Genomic DNA, 19160 nt, shown 5'->3' with positions numbered 1-19160 from the left:
CTCTCTAGTGTCTCCTGTTGTTGACGGTCTCTCTCTCTCTAGTGTCTCCTGTTGTTGACTGTCTCTCTCGCTCTAGTGTCTCCTGTTGTTGACGGTCTCTCTCTCGCTCTAGTGTCTCCTGTTGTTGACGGTCTCTCTCTCTAGTGTCTCCTGTTGTTGACGGTCTCTCTCTCTAGTGTCTCCTGTTGTTGACGGTCTCTCTCTCTCTCTAGTGTCTCCTGTTGTTGACGGTCTCTCTCTCTCTCTAGTGTCTCCTGTTGTTGACTGTCTCTCTCTCTCTAGTGTCTCCTGTTGTTGACGGTCTCTCTCTCTAGTGTCTCCTGTTGTTGACGGTCTCTCTCTCTCTAGTGTCTCCTGTTGTTGACGGTCTCTCTCTCTCTTGTGTCTCCTGTTGTTGACGGTCTCTCTCTCTCTCTAGTGTCTCCTGTTGTTGACGGTCTCTCTCTCTCTAGTGTCTCCTGTTGTTGACGGTCTCTCTCGCTCTAGTGTCTCCTGTTGTTGACGGTCTCTCTCTCGCTCTAGTGTCTCCTGTTGTTGACGGTCTCTCTCTCGCTCTAGTGTCTCCTGTTGTTGACGGTCTCTCTCTCTAGTGTCTCCTGTTGTTGACGGTCTCTCTCTCTCTCTAGTGTCTCCTGTTGTTGACTGTCTCTCTCGCTCTAGTGTCTCCTGTTGTTGACGGTCTCTCTCTCTCTCTAGTGTCTCCTGTTGTTGACGGTGTCTCTCTCTCTAGTGTCTCCTGTTGTTGACTGTCTCTCTCGCTCTAGTGTCTCCTGTTGTTGACGGTCTCTCTCTCTCTAGTGTCTCCTGTTGTTGACGGTGTCTCTCTCTCTAGTGTCTCCTGTTGTTGACGGTCTCTCTCTCTCTAGTGTCTCCTGTTGTTGACGGTGTCTCTCTCTCTAGTGTCTCCTGTTGTTGACGGTCTCTCTCTCTCTCTAGTGTCTCCTGTTGTTGACTGTCTCTCTCTCTCTCTAGTGTCTCCTGTTGTTGACGGTCTCTCTCTCTCTCTAGTGTCTCCTGTTGTTGACGGTGTCTCTCTCTCTAGTGTCTCCTGTTGTTGACTGTCTCTCTCGCTCTAGTGTCTCCTGTTGTTGACGGTCTCTCTCTCTCTAGTGTCTCCTGTTGTTGACGGTCTCTCGCTCTAGTGTCTCCTGTTGTTGACGGTCTCTCTCTCTAGTGTCTCCTGTTGTTGATGGTCTCTCGCTCTCTAGTGTCTCCTGTTGTTGACGGTCTCTCTCTCTCTAGTGTCTCCTGTTGTTGACGGTCTCTCTCTCTCTCTAGTGTCTCCTGTTGTTGACGGTCTCTCTCTCTCTAGTGTCTCCTGTTGTTGACGGTCTCTCTCTCTCTCTAGTGTCTCCTGTTGTTGACGGTCTCTCTCTCTCTAGTGTCTCCTGTTGTTGACGGTCTCTCTCTCTCTAGTGTCTCCTGTTGTTGACGGTCTCTCTCTCGCTCTAGTGTCTCCTGTTGTTGACGGTCTCTCTCTCGCTCTAGTGTCTCCTGTTGTTGACGGTCTCTCTCTCGCTCTAGTGTCTCCTGTTGTTGACGGTCTCTCGCTCTAGTGTCTCCTGTTGTTGACGGTCTCTCTCTCTAGTGTCTCCTGTTGTTGACGGTCTCTCGCTCTAGTGTCTTATGTTGTTGACGGTCTCTCTCTCTCTAGTGTCTCCTGTTGTTGACGGTCTCTCTCTCTCTCTATTGTCTCCTGTTGTTGACGGTGTCTCTCGCTCTAGTGTCTCCTGTTGTTGACGGTCTCTCTCTCTCTAGTGTCTCCTGTTGTTGACGGTGTCTCTCTCGCTCTAGTGTCTCCTGTTGTTGACGGTCTCTCTCTCTAGTGTCTCCTGTTGTTGACGGTGTCTCTCTCTCTAGTGTCTCCTGTTGTTGACGGTCTCTCTCTCTAGTGTCTCCTGTTGTTGACGGTGTCTCTCTCTCTCTAGTGTCTCCTGTTGTTGACGGTGTCTCTCTCTCTCTAGTGTCTCCTGTTGTTGACGGTCTCTCTCTCGCTCTAGTGTCTCCTGTTGTTGACGGTCTCTCTCTCTAGTGTCTCCTGTTGTTGACGGTCTCTCTCTCTCTCTAGTGTCTCCTGTTGTTGACGGTCTCTCTCGCTCTAGTGTCTCCTGTTGTTGACGGTCTCTCTCTCTAGTGTCTCCTGTTGTTGACGGTCTCTCTCTCTCTCTAGTGTCTCCTGTTGTTGACGGTCTCTCTCTCTCTCTAGTGTCTCCTGTTGTTGACGGTCTCTCTCTCTAGTGTCTCCTGTTGTTGACGGTCTCTCTCTCTCTCTAGTGTCTCCTGTTGTTGACGGTCTCTCTCTCTAGTGTCTCCTGTTGTTGACGGTCTCTCTCTCTAGTGTCTCCTGTTGTTGACGGTCTCTCTCTCTAGTGTCTCCTGTTGTTGACGGTCTCTCGCTCTAGTGTCTCCTGTTGTTGATGGTCTCTCGCTCTAGTGTCTTATGTTGTTGACGGTCTCTCTCGCTCTAGTGTCTCCTGTTGTTGACGGTCTCTCTCTCGCTCTAGTGTCTCCTGTTGTTGACGGTCTCTCTCTCTAGTGTCTCCTGTTGTTGACGGTCTCTCTCTCTCTAGTGTCTCCTGTTGTTGACGGTCTCTCTCTCTCTCTAGTGTCTCCTGTTGTTGACGGTGTCTCTCTCGCTCTAGTGTCTCCTGTTGTTGACGGTCTCTCTCTCTCTAGTGTCTCCTGTTGTTGACGGTCTCTCTCTCTCTAGTGTCTCCTGTTGTTGACGGTCTCTCTCTCTAGTGTCTCCTGTTGTTGACGGTCTCGCTCTAGTGTTTCCTGTTGTTGACGGTCTCTCTCTCTCTAGTGTCTCCTGTTGTTGACGGTCTCTCTCTCTCTAGTGTCTCCTGTTGTTGACGGTCTCGCTCTAGTGTTTCCTGTTGTTGACGGTCTCTCTCTCTCTCTAGTGTCTCCTGTTGTTGACGGTCTCTCTCTCTCTAGTGTCTCCTGTTGTTGACGGTCTCGCTCTAGTGTTTCCTGTTGTTGACGGTCTCTCTCTCTCTAGTGTCTCCTGTTGTTGACGGTCTCTCTCTCGCTCTAGTGTCTCCTGTTGTTGACGGTCTCTCTCTCTCTAGTGTCTCCTGTTGTTGACGGTCTCTCTCTCTCTCTAGTGTCTCCTGTTGTTGACGGTGTCTCTCTCGCTCTAGTGTCTCCTGTTGTTGACGGTCTCTCTCTCTAGTGTCTCCTGTTGTTGACGGTCTCTCTCTCTCTAGTGTCTCCTGTTGTTGACGGTCTCTCTCTCTCTCTAGTGTCTCCTGTTGTTGACGGTCTCTCTCTCTAGTGTCTCCTGTTGTTGACGGTCTCTCTCTCTCTAGTGTCTCCTGTTGTTGACGGTCTCTCTCTCTCTAGTGTCTCCTGTTGTTGATGGTCTCTCTCTCTAGTGTCTCCTGTTGTTGACGGTCTCGCTCTAGTGTCTCCTGTTGTTGACGGTCTCTCTCTAGTGTCTCCTGTTGTTGACGGTGTCTCTCTCTCTAGTGTCTCCTGTTGTTGACGGTCTCTCTCTCTAGTGTCTCCTGTTGTTGACGGTCTCTCTCTCTCTAGTGTTTCCTGTTGTTGACGGTGTCTCTCTCTCTCTAGTGTCTCCTGTTGTTGACGGTCTCTCTCTCTCTCTAGTGTCTCCTGTTGTTGACGGTCTCTCTCTCTCTCTAGTGTCTCCTGTTGTTGACGGTCTCTCTCGCTCTAGTGTCTCCTGTTGTTGACGGTCTCTCTCTCTCTAGTGTCTCCTGTTGTTGACGGTCTCTCTCGCTCTAGTGTCTCCTGTTGTTGACGGTCTCTCTCTCTCTAGTGTCTCCTGTTGTTGACGGTCTCTCTCTCGCTCTAGTGTCTCCTGTTGTTGACGGTCTCTCTCTCTCTAGTGTCTCCTGTTGTTGACGGTCTCTCTCTCTAGTGTCTCCTGTTGTTGACGGTCTCTCTCTCTAGTGTCTCCTGTTGTTGACGGTCTCTCTCTCTAGTGTCTCCTGTTGTTGACGGTCTCTCTCTCTAGTGTCTCCTGTTGTTGACGGTCTCTCTCTCTAGTGTCTCCTGTTGTTGACGGTCTCTCTCTCTAGTGTCTCCTGTTGTTGACGGTCTCTCTCGCTCTAGTGTCTCCTGTTGTTGACGGTCTCTCTCTCTAGTGTCTCCTGTTGTTGACGGTCTCTCTCGCTCTAGTGTCTTATGTTGTTGACGGTCTCTCTCTCTCTAGTGTCTCCTGTTGTTGACGGTGTCTCTCTCTCTCTAGTGTCTCCTGTTGTTGACGGTCTCTCTCGCTCTAGTGTCTCCTGTTGTTGACGGTGTCTCTCTCTCTAGTGTCTCCTGTTGTTGACGGTCTCTCTCTCTAGTGTCTCCTGTTGTTGACGGTCTCTCTCTCTCTCTAGTGTCTCCTGTTGTTGACGGTCTCTCTCTCTCTAGTGTCTCCTGTTGTTGACGGTCTCTCTCTCTAGTGTCTCCTGTTGTTGACGGTCTCTCTCTCTCTCTAGTGTCTCCTGTTGTTGACGGTCTCTCTCTCTCTCTAGTGTCTCCTGTTGTTGACGGTCTCTCTCTCTCTCTAGTGTCTCCTGTTGTTGACGGTCTCTCTCTCTCTCTAGTGTCTCCTGTTGTTGACGGTCTCTCTCTCTCTCTAGTGTCTCCTGTTGTTGACGGTCTCTCTCTCTCTCTAGTGTCTCCTGTTGTTGACGTTCTCTCTCTAGTGTCTCCTGTTGTTGACGTTCTCTCTCTAGTGTCTCCTGTTGTTGACGGTCTCTCTCTCTCTAGTGTCTCCTGTTGTTGACGGTCTCTCTCTCTCTCGTGTCTCCTGTTGTTGACGGTCTCTCTCTCTCTAGTGTCTCCTGTTGTTGACGGTCTCTCTCTCTCTCTAGTGTCTCCTGTTGTTGACGTTCTCTCTCTAGTGTCTCCTGTTGTTGACGGTCTCTCTCTCGCTCTAGTGTCTCCTGTTGTTGACGGTCTCTCTCTCTCTCTAGTGTCTCCTGTTGTTGACGTTCTCTCTCTAGTGTCTCCTGTTGTTGACGGTCTCTCTCTCTCTAGTGTCTCCTGTTGTTGACGGTCCCTCTCTCTCTAGTGTCTCCTGTTGTTGACGGTCTCTCTCGCTCTAGTGTCTCCTGTTGTTGACGGTCTCTCTCTCTAGTGTCTCCTGTTGTTGACGTTCTCTCTCTAGTGTCTCCTGTTGTTGACGGTCTCTCTCTCGCTCTAGTGTCTCCTGTTGTTGACGGTCTCTCTCTCGCTCTAGTGTCTCCTGTTGTTGACGGTGTCTCTCTCTCTAGTGTCTCCTGTTGTTGACGGTCTCTCTCGCTCTAGTGTCTCCTGTTGTTGACGGTCTCTCTCTCTAGTGTCTCCTGTTGTTGACGGTCTCTCTCTCGCTCTAGTGTCTCCTGTTGTTGACGGTCTCTCTCTCTCTCTAGTGTCTCCTGTTGTTGACTGTCTCTCTCGCTCTAGTGTCTCCTGTTGTTGACGGTCTCTCTCTCTCTAGTGTCTCCTGTTGTTGACGGTCTCTCTCGCTCTAGTGTCTCCTGTTGTTGACGGTCTCTCTCTCTAGTGTCTCCTGTTGTTGACGGTCTCTCTCTCGCTCTAGTGTCTCCTGTTGTTGACGGTCTCTCTCTCTCTCTAGTGTCTCCTGTTGTTGACGGTCTCTCTCTCTCTTTAGTGTCTCCTGTTGTTGACGGTCTCTCTCTCTAGTGTCTCCTGTTGTTGACGGTCTCTCTCTCTAGTGTCTCCTGTTGTTGACGGTCTCTCTCTCTCTCTAGTGTCTCCTGTTGTTGACGGTCTCTCTCTCTCTAGTGTCTCCTGTTGTTGACGGTCTCTCTCTCTCTCTAGTGTCTCCTGTTGTTGACGGTCTCTCTCTCTAGTGTCTCCTGTTGTTGACGGTCTCTCTCTCTCTCTAGTGTCTCCTGTTGTTGACGGTCTCTCTCTCTCTAGTGTCTCCTGTTGTTGACGGTCTCTCTCTCTCTCTAGTGTCTCCTGTTGTTGACGGTCTCTCTCTCTCTCGTGTCTCCTTTTCACTCCACTTCATTTGTCTCTCTCTCCAGTTGTGAGGAAGCTGCAGGAGTTTGAGTTACCATTCGTATCAGTCACCAGCTTACGAAGTTCAGAGTTCCACATCATCCTGCGGAAAAGGTATGACCTCTCTACTCCTCTACCCCTCTACACCGTGACTGTCACTTTCTATCTACTGGTCTAGATATGCAGCTCCAATCAGAACTAAAGTCACTTGGATTGAATAGCTAGCAATTAAATTCAGCAAAAACACTCAAATGTTAACCACTTGGCTCTTTTAGGAAGAAGCAACGGTTACAAGGTTTCTCTCCTTCCAAGTACCGACAAGTGAGGACCAATCTGGATTCTCTAATCTAGCTACATAATCTCTTCCATAGATGATCTCGTGAAACCGTTTGACTACACCACAAACCTTGCCCAGAGTTGTCACCAGTACTGTACTTGTGACCTCACCAGACACTTGTGTATCCTGAGTTGTCCCAGTATGAGTCCAGCTGGTTTATATAAGTGAAGCCATATGGTACAGAGAGAAGTATAAGAGATTGACTGAAGAGCGAAGAGTTTTATCATGAGCAAAAAAAAATACTTCAAAGATTTCAGTCTCTGGTCGTCTGGCTACCATGTGTGTTAGTGACGTGAGGTTTTTCTGTCTGCAGACTGAGGCCTGATAACTTCTCTCCCTCCTCGACTTTTAACACCTGTCTTATTTCAACTTCCTCTGTCTCTCTCTCTCTCTCTGCTTCTCTTATCTTCCTCTCTCACTGTCCCCCCTCTCGCTTCGGCTCTCTCGTTCTCTCTCTCGCACGCTCTCTTTCTCTCTCTCTCTCCTTGCACTGACTCATCACTATGCACACTCATAACATGCATAACGACACAGACACTTTTAGACACCCTATGCTGCTGCTACTCTGTTCTTTAGTTTACTCTTATTATTATCTATCCTGATGTCTAGTCACTTTACCCTGTCTTCATGTACATATCTACCTCAAATACCTTATTATTATCTATCCTGATGCCTAGTCACTTTACCCTGCCTTCATGTACATATCTACCTCAAATACCTTATTATTATCTAACCTGATGCCTAGTCACTTTACCCTGCCTTCATGTACATATCTACCTCAAATACCTTATTATCTATCCTGATGCCTAGTCACTTTACCCTGCCTTCATGTACATATCTACCTCAAATACCTTATTATTATCTATCCTGATGTCTAGTCACTTTACCCTGCCTTCATGTACATATCTACCTCAAATACCTTATTATTATCTATCCTGATGCCTAGTCACTTTACCCTGCCTTCATGTACATATCTACCTCAAATACCTTGTAGCTCTGCACATTGATCTGGTACTTCCTGTATATAGCTCTGCACATTGATCTGGTACTTCCTGTATATAGCTCTGCACTTTGATCTGGTACTTCCTGTATATAGCTCTGCACATTGATCTGGTACTTCCTGTATATAGCTCTGCACATTGATCTGGTACTTCCTGTATATAGCTCTGCACATTGATCTGGTACTTCCTGTATATAGCTCCATTCCTGTGGTTTTATTTATTCCTCTTGTGTTACTATCACATTTGTATTGTTCTTTTAAATTCCGCATCGTAAGCAAGTTTTTCAGAGTAAAGTCTACACCATTCTTTCTACCTCTCTCTTCTTCCTCCAGAACAGAAATGGGTAAACTAGACAGGATGTTGTTATTTCACCCCCTCCTGTCTCCCTCAAGGAAAGTCTTAGCCCTTCTGACCTACTTGTAGCAGAGACTGAGTGTGAATGGCAACTTATTCCCTATATAGAGCCCTATTGGTCCTGGTCAAAAACAGTGCACTATATAGAGAATAGGGTGCCATTTAGGATGCAGATGGAGAACGATGAGCAACAGAACTAACAGTAGCCATTTAGGACGCAGATGGAGAATGGTGAGCAACAGAACTAGCTGCAGTGATTTAGGAAGCAGATGGAGAACGGTGAGCAACAGAACTAACAGTAGCCTTTTAGGACGCAGATGGAGAATGGTGAGCAACAGAACTAACAGCAGTCATTTAGGAAGCAGATGGAGAACGGTGAGTAACAGAACTAACAGTAGCCATTTAGGAAGCAGATGGAGAATGGTGAGCAACAGAACTAACAGTAGCCTTTTAGGAAGCAGATGGGAAACGGTGAGCAACAGAACTAACAGTAGCCATTTAGGAAGCAGATGGAGAATGGTGAGCAACAGAACTAACAGCAGTGATTTAGGAAGCAGATGGAGAACGGTGAGCAACAGAACTAGCAGCAGTCATTTAGGAAGCAGATGGAGAATGGTGAGCAACAGAACTAACAGCAGTGATTTAGGAAGCAGATGGAGAACGGTGAGCAACAGAACTAACAGCAGTGATTTAGGAAGCAGATGGAGAACGGTGAACAACAGAACTAGCTGCAGTGATTTAGGAAGCAGATGGAAAACGGTGAGTAACAAAACTAACAGCAGTCATTTCGGAAGCAGATGGAGAACGGTGAGTAACAAAACTAACAGCAGTCATTTAGGAAGCAGATGGAGGACGGTGAGTAACAAAACTAACAGCAGTCATTTAGGAAGCAGATGGAGAACGGTGAGCAACAGAACTAGCAGCAGTGATTTAGGAAGCAGATGGAAAACGGTGAGTAACAAAACTAACAGCAGTCATTTAGGAAGCAGATGGAGAACGGTGAGCAACAGAACTAGCAGCAGTCATTTAGGAAGCAGATGGGAAACGGTGAGCAACAGAACTAACAATAGCCTTTTAGGAAGCAGATGGGTAACGATGAGCAACAGAACTAGCAGCAGTGATTTAGGAAGCAGATGGAGAATGGTGAGCAACAGAACTAGCTGCAGCCATATTAGGACGCAGATGGAGAACGGTGAGCAACAGAACTAGCTGCAGCCATATTAGGACGCAGATGGAGAATGGTGAGCAACAGAACTAGCTGCAGTGATTTAGGAAGCAGATGGAGAACGGTGAGCAACAGAACTAGCAGCAGTGATTTAGGAAGCAGATGGAGAATGGTGAGCAACAGAACTAGCTGCAGTGATTTAGGAAGCAGATGGAGAATGGTGAGCAACAGAACTAACAGCAGTCATTTAGGACGCAGATGGAGAATGGTGAGCAACAGAACTAGCAGCAGCAACCCAGGGAGCATGAAAACACTAAACCCCAGATCAACTACTGGATTAGAATGAAATAAAAGCATAACGTTCTGTTTGGTTGAAGACGGAGACTTACTTGCCAGGTCAAATAAGTAGAAATATGCAGTGGTTAGTAGAGACGTATCCCTCTCCCCTCTTCTTCCTCTCCCCCTCTCCTTCATCCCCCTCTTATTCTCCCTCTTCTCTCCCCTGCTGGTGTCTATGAATTGCAAATGCAGCCAGAGTTACTACTCTGTTTTATAAACAATTTCTAATCTCTCCCCTTAAATATCCCTGGCCTCATCCTCGTTCACTAGTTAGGTTCCAGGGAGATTATGGGGTGTTTAAACTGGTTGGATTACAGATTATGGGGTGTTAAACTGGTTAGATTACAGTTGTACTAAGGGGTGTTAAATTGGTTAGATTACAGTTGTATTAAGGGGTGTTAAACTGGTTAGATTACAGTTGTACTAAGGGGTGTTAAACTGGTCAGATTACGGTTGTATTAAAGGGTGTTAAACTGGTCGGATTACAGTTGTATTAAGGGGTGTTAAACTGGTCAGATTACGGTTGTATTAAAGGGTGTTAAACTGGTTAGATTACAGTTGTATTAAGGGGTGTTAAACTGGTTAGATTATAGTTGAATCGCAGGTGGATTAAGTTTGAAGTATTAATGTCAAGTACACAGGTACAGTGAAATGCCTTTCAGCTCCATATCCAACAATACAGTGAAATGCCTTTCAGCTCCATATCCAACAATACAGTGAAATGCCTTTCAGCTCCATATCCAACAATACAGTGAAATGCCTTTCAGCTCCATATCCAACAATACAGTGAAATGTCTTTCAGCTCCATATCCAACAATACAGTGAAATGCCTTTCAGCTCCATATCCAACAATACAGTGAAATGTCTTTCAGCTCCATATCCAACAATACAGTGAAATGCCTTTCAGCTCCATATCCAACAATACAGTGAAATGCCTTTCAGATCCATATCCAACAATACAGTGAAATGCCTTTCAGCTCCATATCCAACAATACAGTGAAATGCCTTTCAGATCCATATCCAACAATACAGTGAAATGTCTTTCAGCTCCATATCCAACAATACAGTGAAATGCCTTTCAGCTCCATATCCAACAATACAGTGAAATGCCTTTCAGCTCCATATCCAACAATACAGTGAAATGCCTTTCAGCTCCATATCCAACAATACAGTGAAATGCCTTTCAGCTCCATATCCAACAATACAGTAAAATGCCTTTCAGCTCCATATCCAACAATACATTGAAATGCCTTTCAGATCCATATCCAACAATACAGTAAAATGCCTTTCAGCTCCATATCCAACAATACAGTGAAATGCCTTTCAGATCCATATCCAACAATACAGTGAAATGTCTTTCAGCTCCATATCCAACAATACAGTGAAATGCCTTTCAGCTCCATATCCAACAATACAGTGAAATGCCTTTCAGCTCCATATCCAACAATACAGTGAAATGCCTTTCAGCTCCATATCCAACAATACAGTGAAATGCCTTTCAGCTCCATATCCAACAATACAGTGAAATGCCTTTCAGCTCCATATCCAACAATACAGTGAAATGCCTTTCAGCTCCATATCCAACAATACAGTGAAATGCCTTTCAGCTCCATATCCAACAATACAGTGAAATGCCTTTCAGCTCCATATCCAACAATACAGTGAAATGCCTTTCAGCTCCATATCCAACAATACAGTAAAATGCCTTTCAGCTCCATATCCAACAATACAGTGAAATGCCTTTCAGATCCATATCCAACAATACAGTGAAATGCCTTTCAGATCCATATCCAACAATACAGTGAAATGCCTTTCAGATCCATATCCAACAATACAGTGAAATGCCTTTCAGATCCATATCCAACAATACAGTGAAATGCCTTTCAGCTCCATATCCAACAATACAGTGAAATGTCTTTCAGCTCCATATCCAACAATACAGTGAAATGCCTTTCAGCTCCATATCCAACAATACAGTGAAATGCCTTTCAGCTCCATATCCAACAATACAGTGAAATGCCTTTCAGCTCCATATCCAACAATACAGTGAAATGCCTTTCAGATCCATATCCAACAATACAGTGAAATGCCTTTCAGATCCATATCCAACAATACAGTGAAATGCCTTTCAGCTCCATATCCAACAATACAGTGAAATGCCTTTCAGATCCATATCCAACAATACAGTGTCAATATCCATGTAGCACTAAAAAATACAAAGGAGAACAAAAACACACAAGAAAGTACAACGCTTTATAGATGGTAAGTTCAATGCCATACTATGTACAGGGTCAGTTCCAGTACCATATTACCAATGTGCAGAGATACTGGAGTGATGGAGGTAGATTTGTATAGGGGTAAGGTGACTATATACAGGGTCAGTACCATATTAACAATGTACAGGGATACTGGAGTGATGGAGGTAGATATGTATAGGGGACAGGGATACTGGAGTGATGGAGGTAGATATGTATAGGGGTAAGGTGACTATATACAGGGTCAGTACCATATTAACAATGTGCAGGGATACTGGAGTGATGGAGGTAGATATGTATAGGGGGAAGGGGACAGGGATACTGGAGTGATGGAGGTAGATATGTATAGGGGGAAGGGGACAGGGATACTGGAGTGATGGAGGTAGATATGTATAGGGGGAAGGGGACAGGGATACTGGAGTGATGGAGGTAGATATGTATAGGGGGAAGGGGACAGGGATACTGGAGTGATGGAGGTAGATATGTATAGGGGGAAGGTGACAGGGATACTGGAGTGATGGAGGTAGATATGTATAGGGGTAAGGAGACTATATACAGGGTCAGTACCATATTAACAATGTACAGGGATACTGGAGTGATGGAGGTAGATATGTATAGGGGTAAGGTGACTATATACAGGGTCAGTACCATATTAACAATGTACAGGGATACTGGAGTGATGGAGGTAGATATGTATAGGGGTAAGGGGACAGGGATACTGGAGTGATGGAGGTAGATATGTATAGGGGTAAGGTGACTATATACAGGGTCAGTACCATATTAACAATGTGCAGGGATACTGGAGTGATGGAGGTAGATATGTATAGGGGTAAGGTGACAGGGATACTGGAGTGATGGAGGTAGATATGTATAGGGGGAAGGTGACAGGGATACTGGAGTGATGGAGGTAGATATGTATAGGGGTAAGGAGACAGGGATACTGGAGTGATGGAGGTAGATATGTATAGGGGTAAGGGGACAGGGATACTGAAGTGATGGAGGTAGATACATATAGGGGTAAGGAGACAGGGATACTGGAGTGATGGAGGTAGATATGTATAGGGGGAAGGGGACAGGGATACTGGAGTGATGGAGGTAGATATGTATAGGGGGAAGGGGACAGGGATACTGGAGTGATGGAGGTAGATATATATAGGGGTAAGGTGACTATATACAGGGTCAGTACCATATTAACAATGTACAGGGATACTGGATTGATGGAGGTAGATATGTATAGGGGTAAGGTGACAGGGATACTGGAGTGATGGAGGTAGATATGTATAGTGATGGAGGTAGATATGTATAGGGGTAAGGTGACAGGGATACTGGAGTGATGGAGGTAGATATGTATAGGGGGAAGGTGACAGGGATACTGGAGTGATGGAGGTAGATATGTATAGGGGTAAGGTGACAGGGATACTGGAGTGATGGAGGTAGATATGTATAGGGGGAAGGGGACAGGGATACTGGAGTGATGGAGGTAGATATGTATAGGGGGAAGGGGACAGGGGTACTGGAGTGATGGAGGTAGATATGTATAGGGGGAAGGGGACAGGGGTACTGGAGTGATGGAGGTAGATATGTATAGGGGGAAGGGGACAGGGATACTGGAGTGATGGAGGTAGATATGTATAGGGGTAAGGTGACAGTGATACTGGAGTGATGGAGGTAGATATGTATAGGGGTAAGGTGACAGTGATACTGGAGTGATGGAGGTAGATGTGTATAGGGGGAGTGATGGAGGTAGATATGTATAGGGGTAAGGGGACAGGGATACTGGAGTGATGGAGGTAGATATGTATAGGGTAAGGTGACACGGATACTGGAGTGATGGAGGTAGATGTGTATAGGGGTCAGGTGACTAGGCAACAGGATAGAAGATAAACAGAGTAGCAGCAGTTTGTATAGGAGTGGGTGTGTAGAGTCAGTATAAATGCATATTATGTGTGAGTGTGCAAAGCTGTCATCATGGAAAACAGGTTAATTACTTTGAAGAATCTAAAATATTTTTAGAGTTTTAACTTTTTTGATAACTACATGATTCCATATGTGTTATTTCATAATTTTGATGTCTTCACTATTATTCTACAATGTAGAACAAATTAAGAAAAACCCTTGAATGAGTAGGTGTGTCTAAACTTGACTGTGTGTTTCTTAATTTTATACAGCAAAGGTAATAACACAGTTACACGTGCTAGTTTTCTGCGCCTTTATTCCCTACTCCACAACCAGTGCTGTTTTTAAGGCATACCAGTCAAAATACAGTAGACTTATGTCCTACAGAAGTCAGGAGGACTTGAGTGGAGATGTTGAGTTTCACTGTAAGGCCTGAGCTGGTCTGGGTCGTATCTTCAGTGTGGTTCTAGTAGTATTCGTCCTCCAGGTTAGGTATGTAAGGGCTTTGGAGGAGGTAGGGCGGCAGACGAGGGGCCATAGGCCTCACACCATAATCGTCAAAAAGGCTGATGTGGTCCTTAACAAGATGAGGGTCAGACATCAGCTCCAGATTGGCAGTCTCCTCCCCCCTACCTCTGTTACTTAGGGGTGCTGCCAGACCTCCACCAATCAGAACCAAGATCAGGAGGAGAGCCATCTAATCACAGGTGCTCATCAGAACCACTATTTTTAAATGGCAACAAAGATTAGTCTGATACACAACACTATAGAACCTAGTGATATAGAATGAGTCTGATAGACAACACTATAAAACCTAGTGATATAGAATGAGTCTGATAGACAACACTATAAAACCTATTGAAAGTGGAAAAACTATAAACACAAATACCTTTTATTGCCACGTAGCACCTCCCCTCCAAGAGCACCTGTGGTTGTTTGTGGAATACCTTAATCACTCCTGATACTTATTTTTATTAAATTATTTTAACAACCAATTGCTTGATTGCTTAGCCAGTCGATAATGACAAGCTAGAGTTAATTAAAATATTTAACCTAGTTGCATTCTGTGATGTCATAATGAGGCATGTCATCACAAACCGTTCTAAGGTTTCTCAGGATTAGTGGCAGAACATTGGCTACTCTCTGCAGCCAATCATAGTAAGCAATGGTACCGCTCCAGTTTATGGACCTAAAAGCCTATGATGATAATAAGACTTATTAAGATGAGAATATCATGATACCTTCTCTAAAATGCTCTTTTAATGGACACTCAGTCTTATTCCTTCCCATAAACTGACAGAAGATGTCGAACAACATTGAATATCCCCAAATCCAACCCAAAATATTACTCAATGCTTCTATGAATTTGAACAAGGCCATCCACCACACATGTATTACATGTGAAATGAAAACCCTCAGAACAATCAGCTTTCAAAGCATTCAGGGGAACACGTCCCATATAATGCTGTGACTGAAGCAGACACTGTGGTTGTGACTGAAGCAGACACTGTGGTTGTGACTGAAGCAGACACTGTGGTTGTGACTGAAGCAGACACTGTGGACTCTGACTCAGAGCAGACACTGTGGTTGTGACTGAAGCAGACACTGTGGTTGTGACTGAAGCAGACACTGTGGTTGTGACTGAAGCAGACACTGTGGTTGTGACTGAAGCAGACGCTGTGGTTGTGACTGAAGCAGACGCTGTGGTTGTGACTGAAGCAGACACTGTGGACTCTGACTCAGAGCAGACACTGTGGTTGTGACTGAAGCAGACGCTGTGGTTGTGACTGAAGCAGACACTGTGGTTGTGACTGAAGCAGACACTGTGGTTGTGACTGAAGCAGACACTGTGGTTGTGACTGAAGCAGACACTGTGGTTGTGACTGAAGCAGACACTGTGGACTCTGACTCAGAGCAGACACTGTGGTTGTGACTGAAGCAGACACTGTGGTTGTGACTGAAGCAGACACTGTGGTTGTGACTGAAGCAGACACTGTGGTTGTGACTGAAGCAGACACTGTGGTTGTGACTGAAGCATACACTGTGGTTGTGACTGAAGCAGACACTGTGGACTCTGACTCAGAGCTGACACTGTGGTTGTGACTGAAGCAGACGCTGTGGTTGTGACTGAAGCAGACACTGTGGTTGTGACTGAAGCAGACACTGTGGTTGTGACTGAAGCAGACACTGTGGTTGTGACTGAAGCAGACACTGTGGACTCTTGACTCAGAGCAGACACTGTGGTTGTGACTGAAGCAGACACTGTGGTTGTGACTGAAGCAGACACTGTGGTTGTGACTGAAGCAGACACTGTGGACTCTTGACTCAGAGCAGACACTGTGGTTGTGACTGAAGCAGACACTGTGGTTGTGACTGAAGCAGACACTGTGGTTGTGACTGAAGCAGACACTGTGGTTGTGACTGAAGCAGACACTGTGGACTCTTGACTCAGAGCAGACACTGTGGTTGTGACTGAAGCAGACACTGTGGTTGTGACTGAAGCAGACACTGTGGACTCTGACTCAGAGCAGACACTGTGGTTGTGACTGAAGCAGACACTGTGGTTGTGACTGAAGCAGACACTGTGGACTCTTGACTCAGAGCAGACACTGTGGTTGTGACTGAAGCAGACACTGTGGTTGTGACTGAAGCAGACACTGTGGACTCTGACTCAGAGCAGACACTGTGGTTGTGACTGAAGCAGACACTGTGGTTGTGCTGTGTTCTCACTTACCTATACAGCCATTAGTCAGTACACTCACTTAGCTGATTGAACAGACACTGGCTGGCTGGCTGGCTGGTTGGCTGGCTGGCTGCATTCCAGGCACTAAGCCAGCAGGTATCAATGATCAGACTTAATGACATTTCATACCCAACAAAGATACAACAGCCCCTCATCCAACACATTAACGTTTTATTAAAAGCTCGAAATTAAACGTGAACAGCCAATTATGATTGCTTTTTTAAATTTTATTTAACTTCCATCACAAATGGTGTTTTGATTTAATTTTCAGGCTTCAAGTTCTTGGCTGCTGTCCAATTTGTTGGTGTTCAAGCATTCTCTTCCTCTCTCTCTTGTTGTGTTTCTAGTTACTGGGACACGGTGTATGACAGTGATGTAATGGACAACCGAGTGGGACTAAATCTACTATACGCTCAGGTGAGGGGTCGCAGGTCAAAGGTCATACCGGTTGTCTGCTGGCTTTTCTTCCCCCTTTCATTTGGGGTAGATGGGTATTTTGAATGATCAAGTAGGTGTAAAGATCAGGTTTGTGTTTTAGTATTTCTGATTTTAATCTCCTGTATATACCTGAAACTTGCTTCCTCTTTGGGCTGTGATGATACCAGTATTGACATGTTGTTTCCAGGGCAAAAACACAAAGCAGACCAAACTCTTTGTTCCTTTTAAAAACCTGCTGTGTGTAACATGTTGTGATATAGCCTGGTCCTCAACCTGCTGTATATATGTTGTGATATAGCCTGGTCCTAAACCTGCTGTATATATGTTGTGATATAGCCTGGTCCTAAACCTGCTGTATATATGTTGTGATATAGCCTGGTCCTAAACCTGCTGTATATATGTTGTGATATAGCCTGGTCCTAAACCTGCTGTATATATGTTGTGATATAGCCTGGTCCTAAACCTGCTGTATATATGTTGTGATATAGCCTGGTCCTAAACCTGCTGTATATATGTTGTGATATAGCCTGGTCCTAAACCTGCTGTATGTAACATATGTTGTGATATAGCCTGGTACTAAACCTGCTGTATGTAACATGTTGTGATATAGCCTGGTCCTAAACCTGCTGTATGTAACATGTTGTGATATAGCCTGGTCCTAAACCTGCTGTATGTAACATGTTGTGATATAGCCTGGTCCTAAACCTGCTGTATATATGTTGTGATATAGCCTGGTCCTAAACCTGCTGTATATATGTTGTGATATAGCCTGGTCCTAAACCTGCTGTACGTAACATGTTGTGATATAGCCTGGTACTAAACCTGCTGTATATATGTTGTGATATAGCCTGGTCCTAAACCTGCTGTACGTAACATGTTGTGATATAGCCTGGTCCTAAACCTGCTGTATATATGTTGTGATATAGCCTGTTCCTAAACCTGCTGTATATATGTTGTGATATAGCCTGGTCCTAAACCTGCTGTATATATGTTGTGATATAGCCTGGTCCTAAACCTGCTGTACGTAACATGTTGTGATATAGCCTGGTCCTAAACCTGCTGTATATATGTTGTGATATAGCCTGTTCCTAAACCTGCTGTATATATGTTGTGATATAGCCTGGAAAATAACTATATGCGACTCTGGATGATAACATAATGATGTTTGTTTCCAACATTAAGGCTGTTTTACTAAAGAAGTTAAATCGGCTTTGTGTTTTGTTCCCTTGTCACAATACTAACAAGTATTGCAATACTAGTATCGTCCCAGTCCTACTTCCTTACTGTTATGCCCCAAATGGCACCCTACTGCCTATATAGGGCCCATAGGCCTCTTGTCAAAAGTAGTGCACTATATAGGGCCCATAGGCCTCTTGTCAAAAGTAGTGCACTATATAGGGCCCATAGGCCTCTTGTCAAAAGTAGTGCACTATATAGGGAATAGGGCCCTGGTCTAAAGTAGTGCACTCTATAAGGAATAGGGCCCTGGTCTAAAGTAGTGCACTATATAGGGAATAGGGCCCTGGTCTAAAGTAGTGCACTATATAGGGAATAGGTCCCTGGTCTAAAGTAGTGCACTATATAGGGAATAGGGCCCTGGTCTAAAGTAGTGCACTATATAGGGAATAGGGCTCTGGTCTAAAGTAGTGCACTTTATAGGGAATATGGTGCCATTTGGGAAGTAGCCATGTCTTTCTGTAGCAACACCCCCGACCCAGATACAGCAGCAACAGGATGGTTTCCTAAGCATTTCAGAGATGTTTCATCTGATCTGGCTGCTGTCTTGGCTCTGTGTGCGGGCTTAGCCAATGGTATGGGCCAAAGGATGCAATATTTTATTGGAAAGAGAGAATTGGCAAGTGTCTTTTTTGCCTGTGTGTGTGTGTGTGTGTGTGTGTGTGTGTGTGTGTGTGTGTGTGTGTGTGTGTGTGTGTGTGTGTGTGTGTGTGTGTGTGATTGACTTGTATATGTGTGTATGCAGCTGCCAACAGTGTATGTTTTGGTGTTGAATTAAACAGTAGAATAGTTCATTTTGGACTTAAACTGAGTAACAGTTGTATCTAAAGCCTCTACGAGGATGGTTTGGAGCAGGAAGATGAACCTTGTCTCTCTCCTCTCCCTAGACGGTGTCGGACATAGATAGAGGCTGGATCCTCGTTAACAAGGACCAGCACAGACAGCTTAAATCACTGCAGGAGAAAGGCTCCAAGAAAGAAGTAAGCAAGACTGTCTCCTAGAGCTATATCCTTCTTCTTCTACCAAGCTGGTGTAGAGTGACAGTATTATAGCAGAAGAAGAAGTTGAATGGGTTGGAGGCAAACTCTCCTGTGTAGTTGTTTATAAAGTGGAGTAATGGCTTCCAATCAACTACATAGTAACTTTGTAGGTAGTCGCACAATTTAGTAGTTAACCGATGTATCTCCAATACTCCCTTCAGGAAGATATTTTAGATTAAAAATGAAGCTATTGAAGAAGACCTTTTCAAAAGGTTGTGGCCAGTGGTGTAGCCATTGTCTTTCTGCCTGCTCTCTCTCTCCAGTTCATGTCTTTCTGCCTGCTCTCTCTCTCTCCAGTTTATTCTGCTAGTTCATTGTCTTTCTGCCTGCTCTCTCTCTCCAGTTCATTCTGCTAGTTCATTGTCTTTCTGCCTGCTCTCTCTCTC

The 19160-nt window shown here is 45.2% G+C and overlaps 1 protein-coding gene across 4 annotated transcripts in view; it reads left to right on the top strand.

The window, feature by feature from the left end:
- The window catches only part of LOC139582463 (sorting nexin-17), a 123132-nt gene that overhangs the window by 89271 nt on the left and 14701 nt on the right, over window positions 1–19160 (top strand). For all 4 annotated transcript variants that reach the window (XM_071412489.1, XM_071412492.1, XM_071412491.1 and 1 more), the window contains exons 8-10: window positions 5997–6084; window positions 16408–16477; window positions 18622–18714. In XM_071412489.1, coding sequence (XP_071268590.1) covers window positions 5997–6084; window positions 16408–16477; window positions 18622–18714 — 251 coding nt within the window. The remainder of the gene's footprint in view (window positions 1–5996; window positions 6085–16407; window positions 16478–18621; window positions 18715–19160) is intronic.

The sequence above is a fragment of the Salvelinus alpinus genome, chromosome 8 (assembly GCF_045679555.1).
Source record: "Salvelinus alpinus chromosome 8, SLU_Salpinus.1, whole genome shotgun sequence".
NCBI lineage: Eukaryota > Metazoa > Chordata > Actinopteri > Salmoniformes > Salmonidae > Salvelinus > Salvelinus alpinus.
Note: the sequence above shows the minus strand (reverse complement) of the source record. Positions and strands in the feature narration are given on the sequence as shown.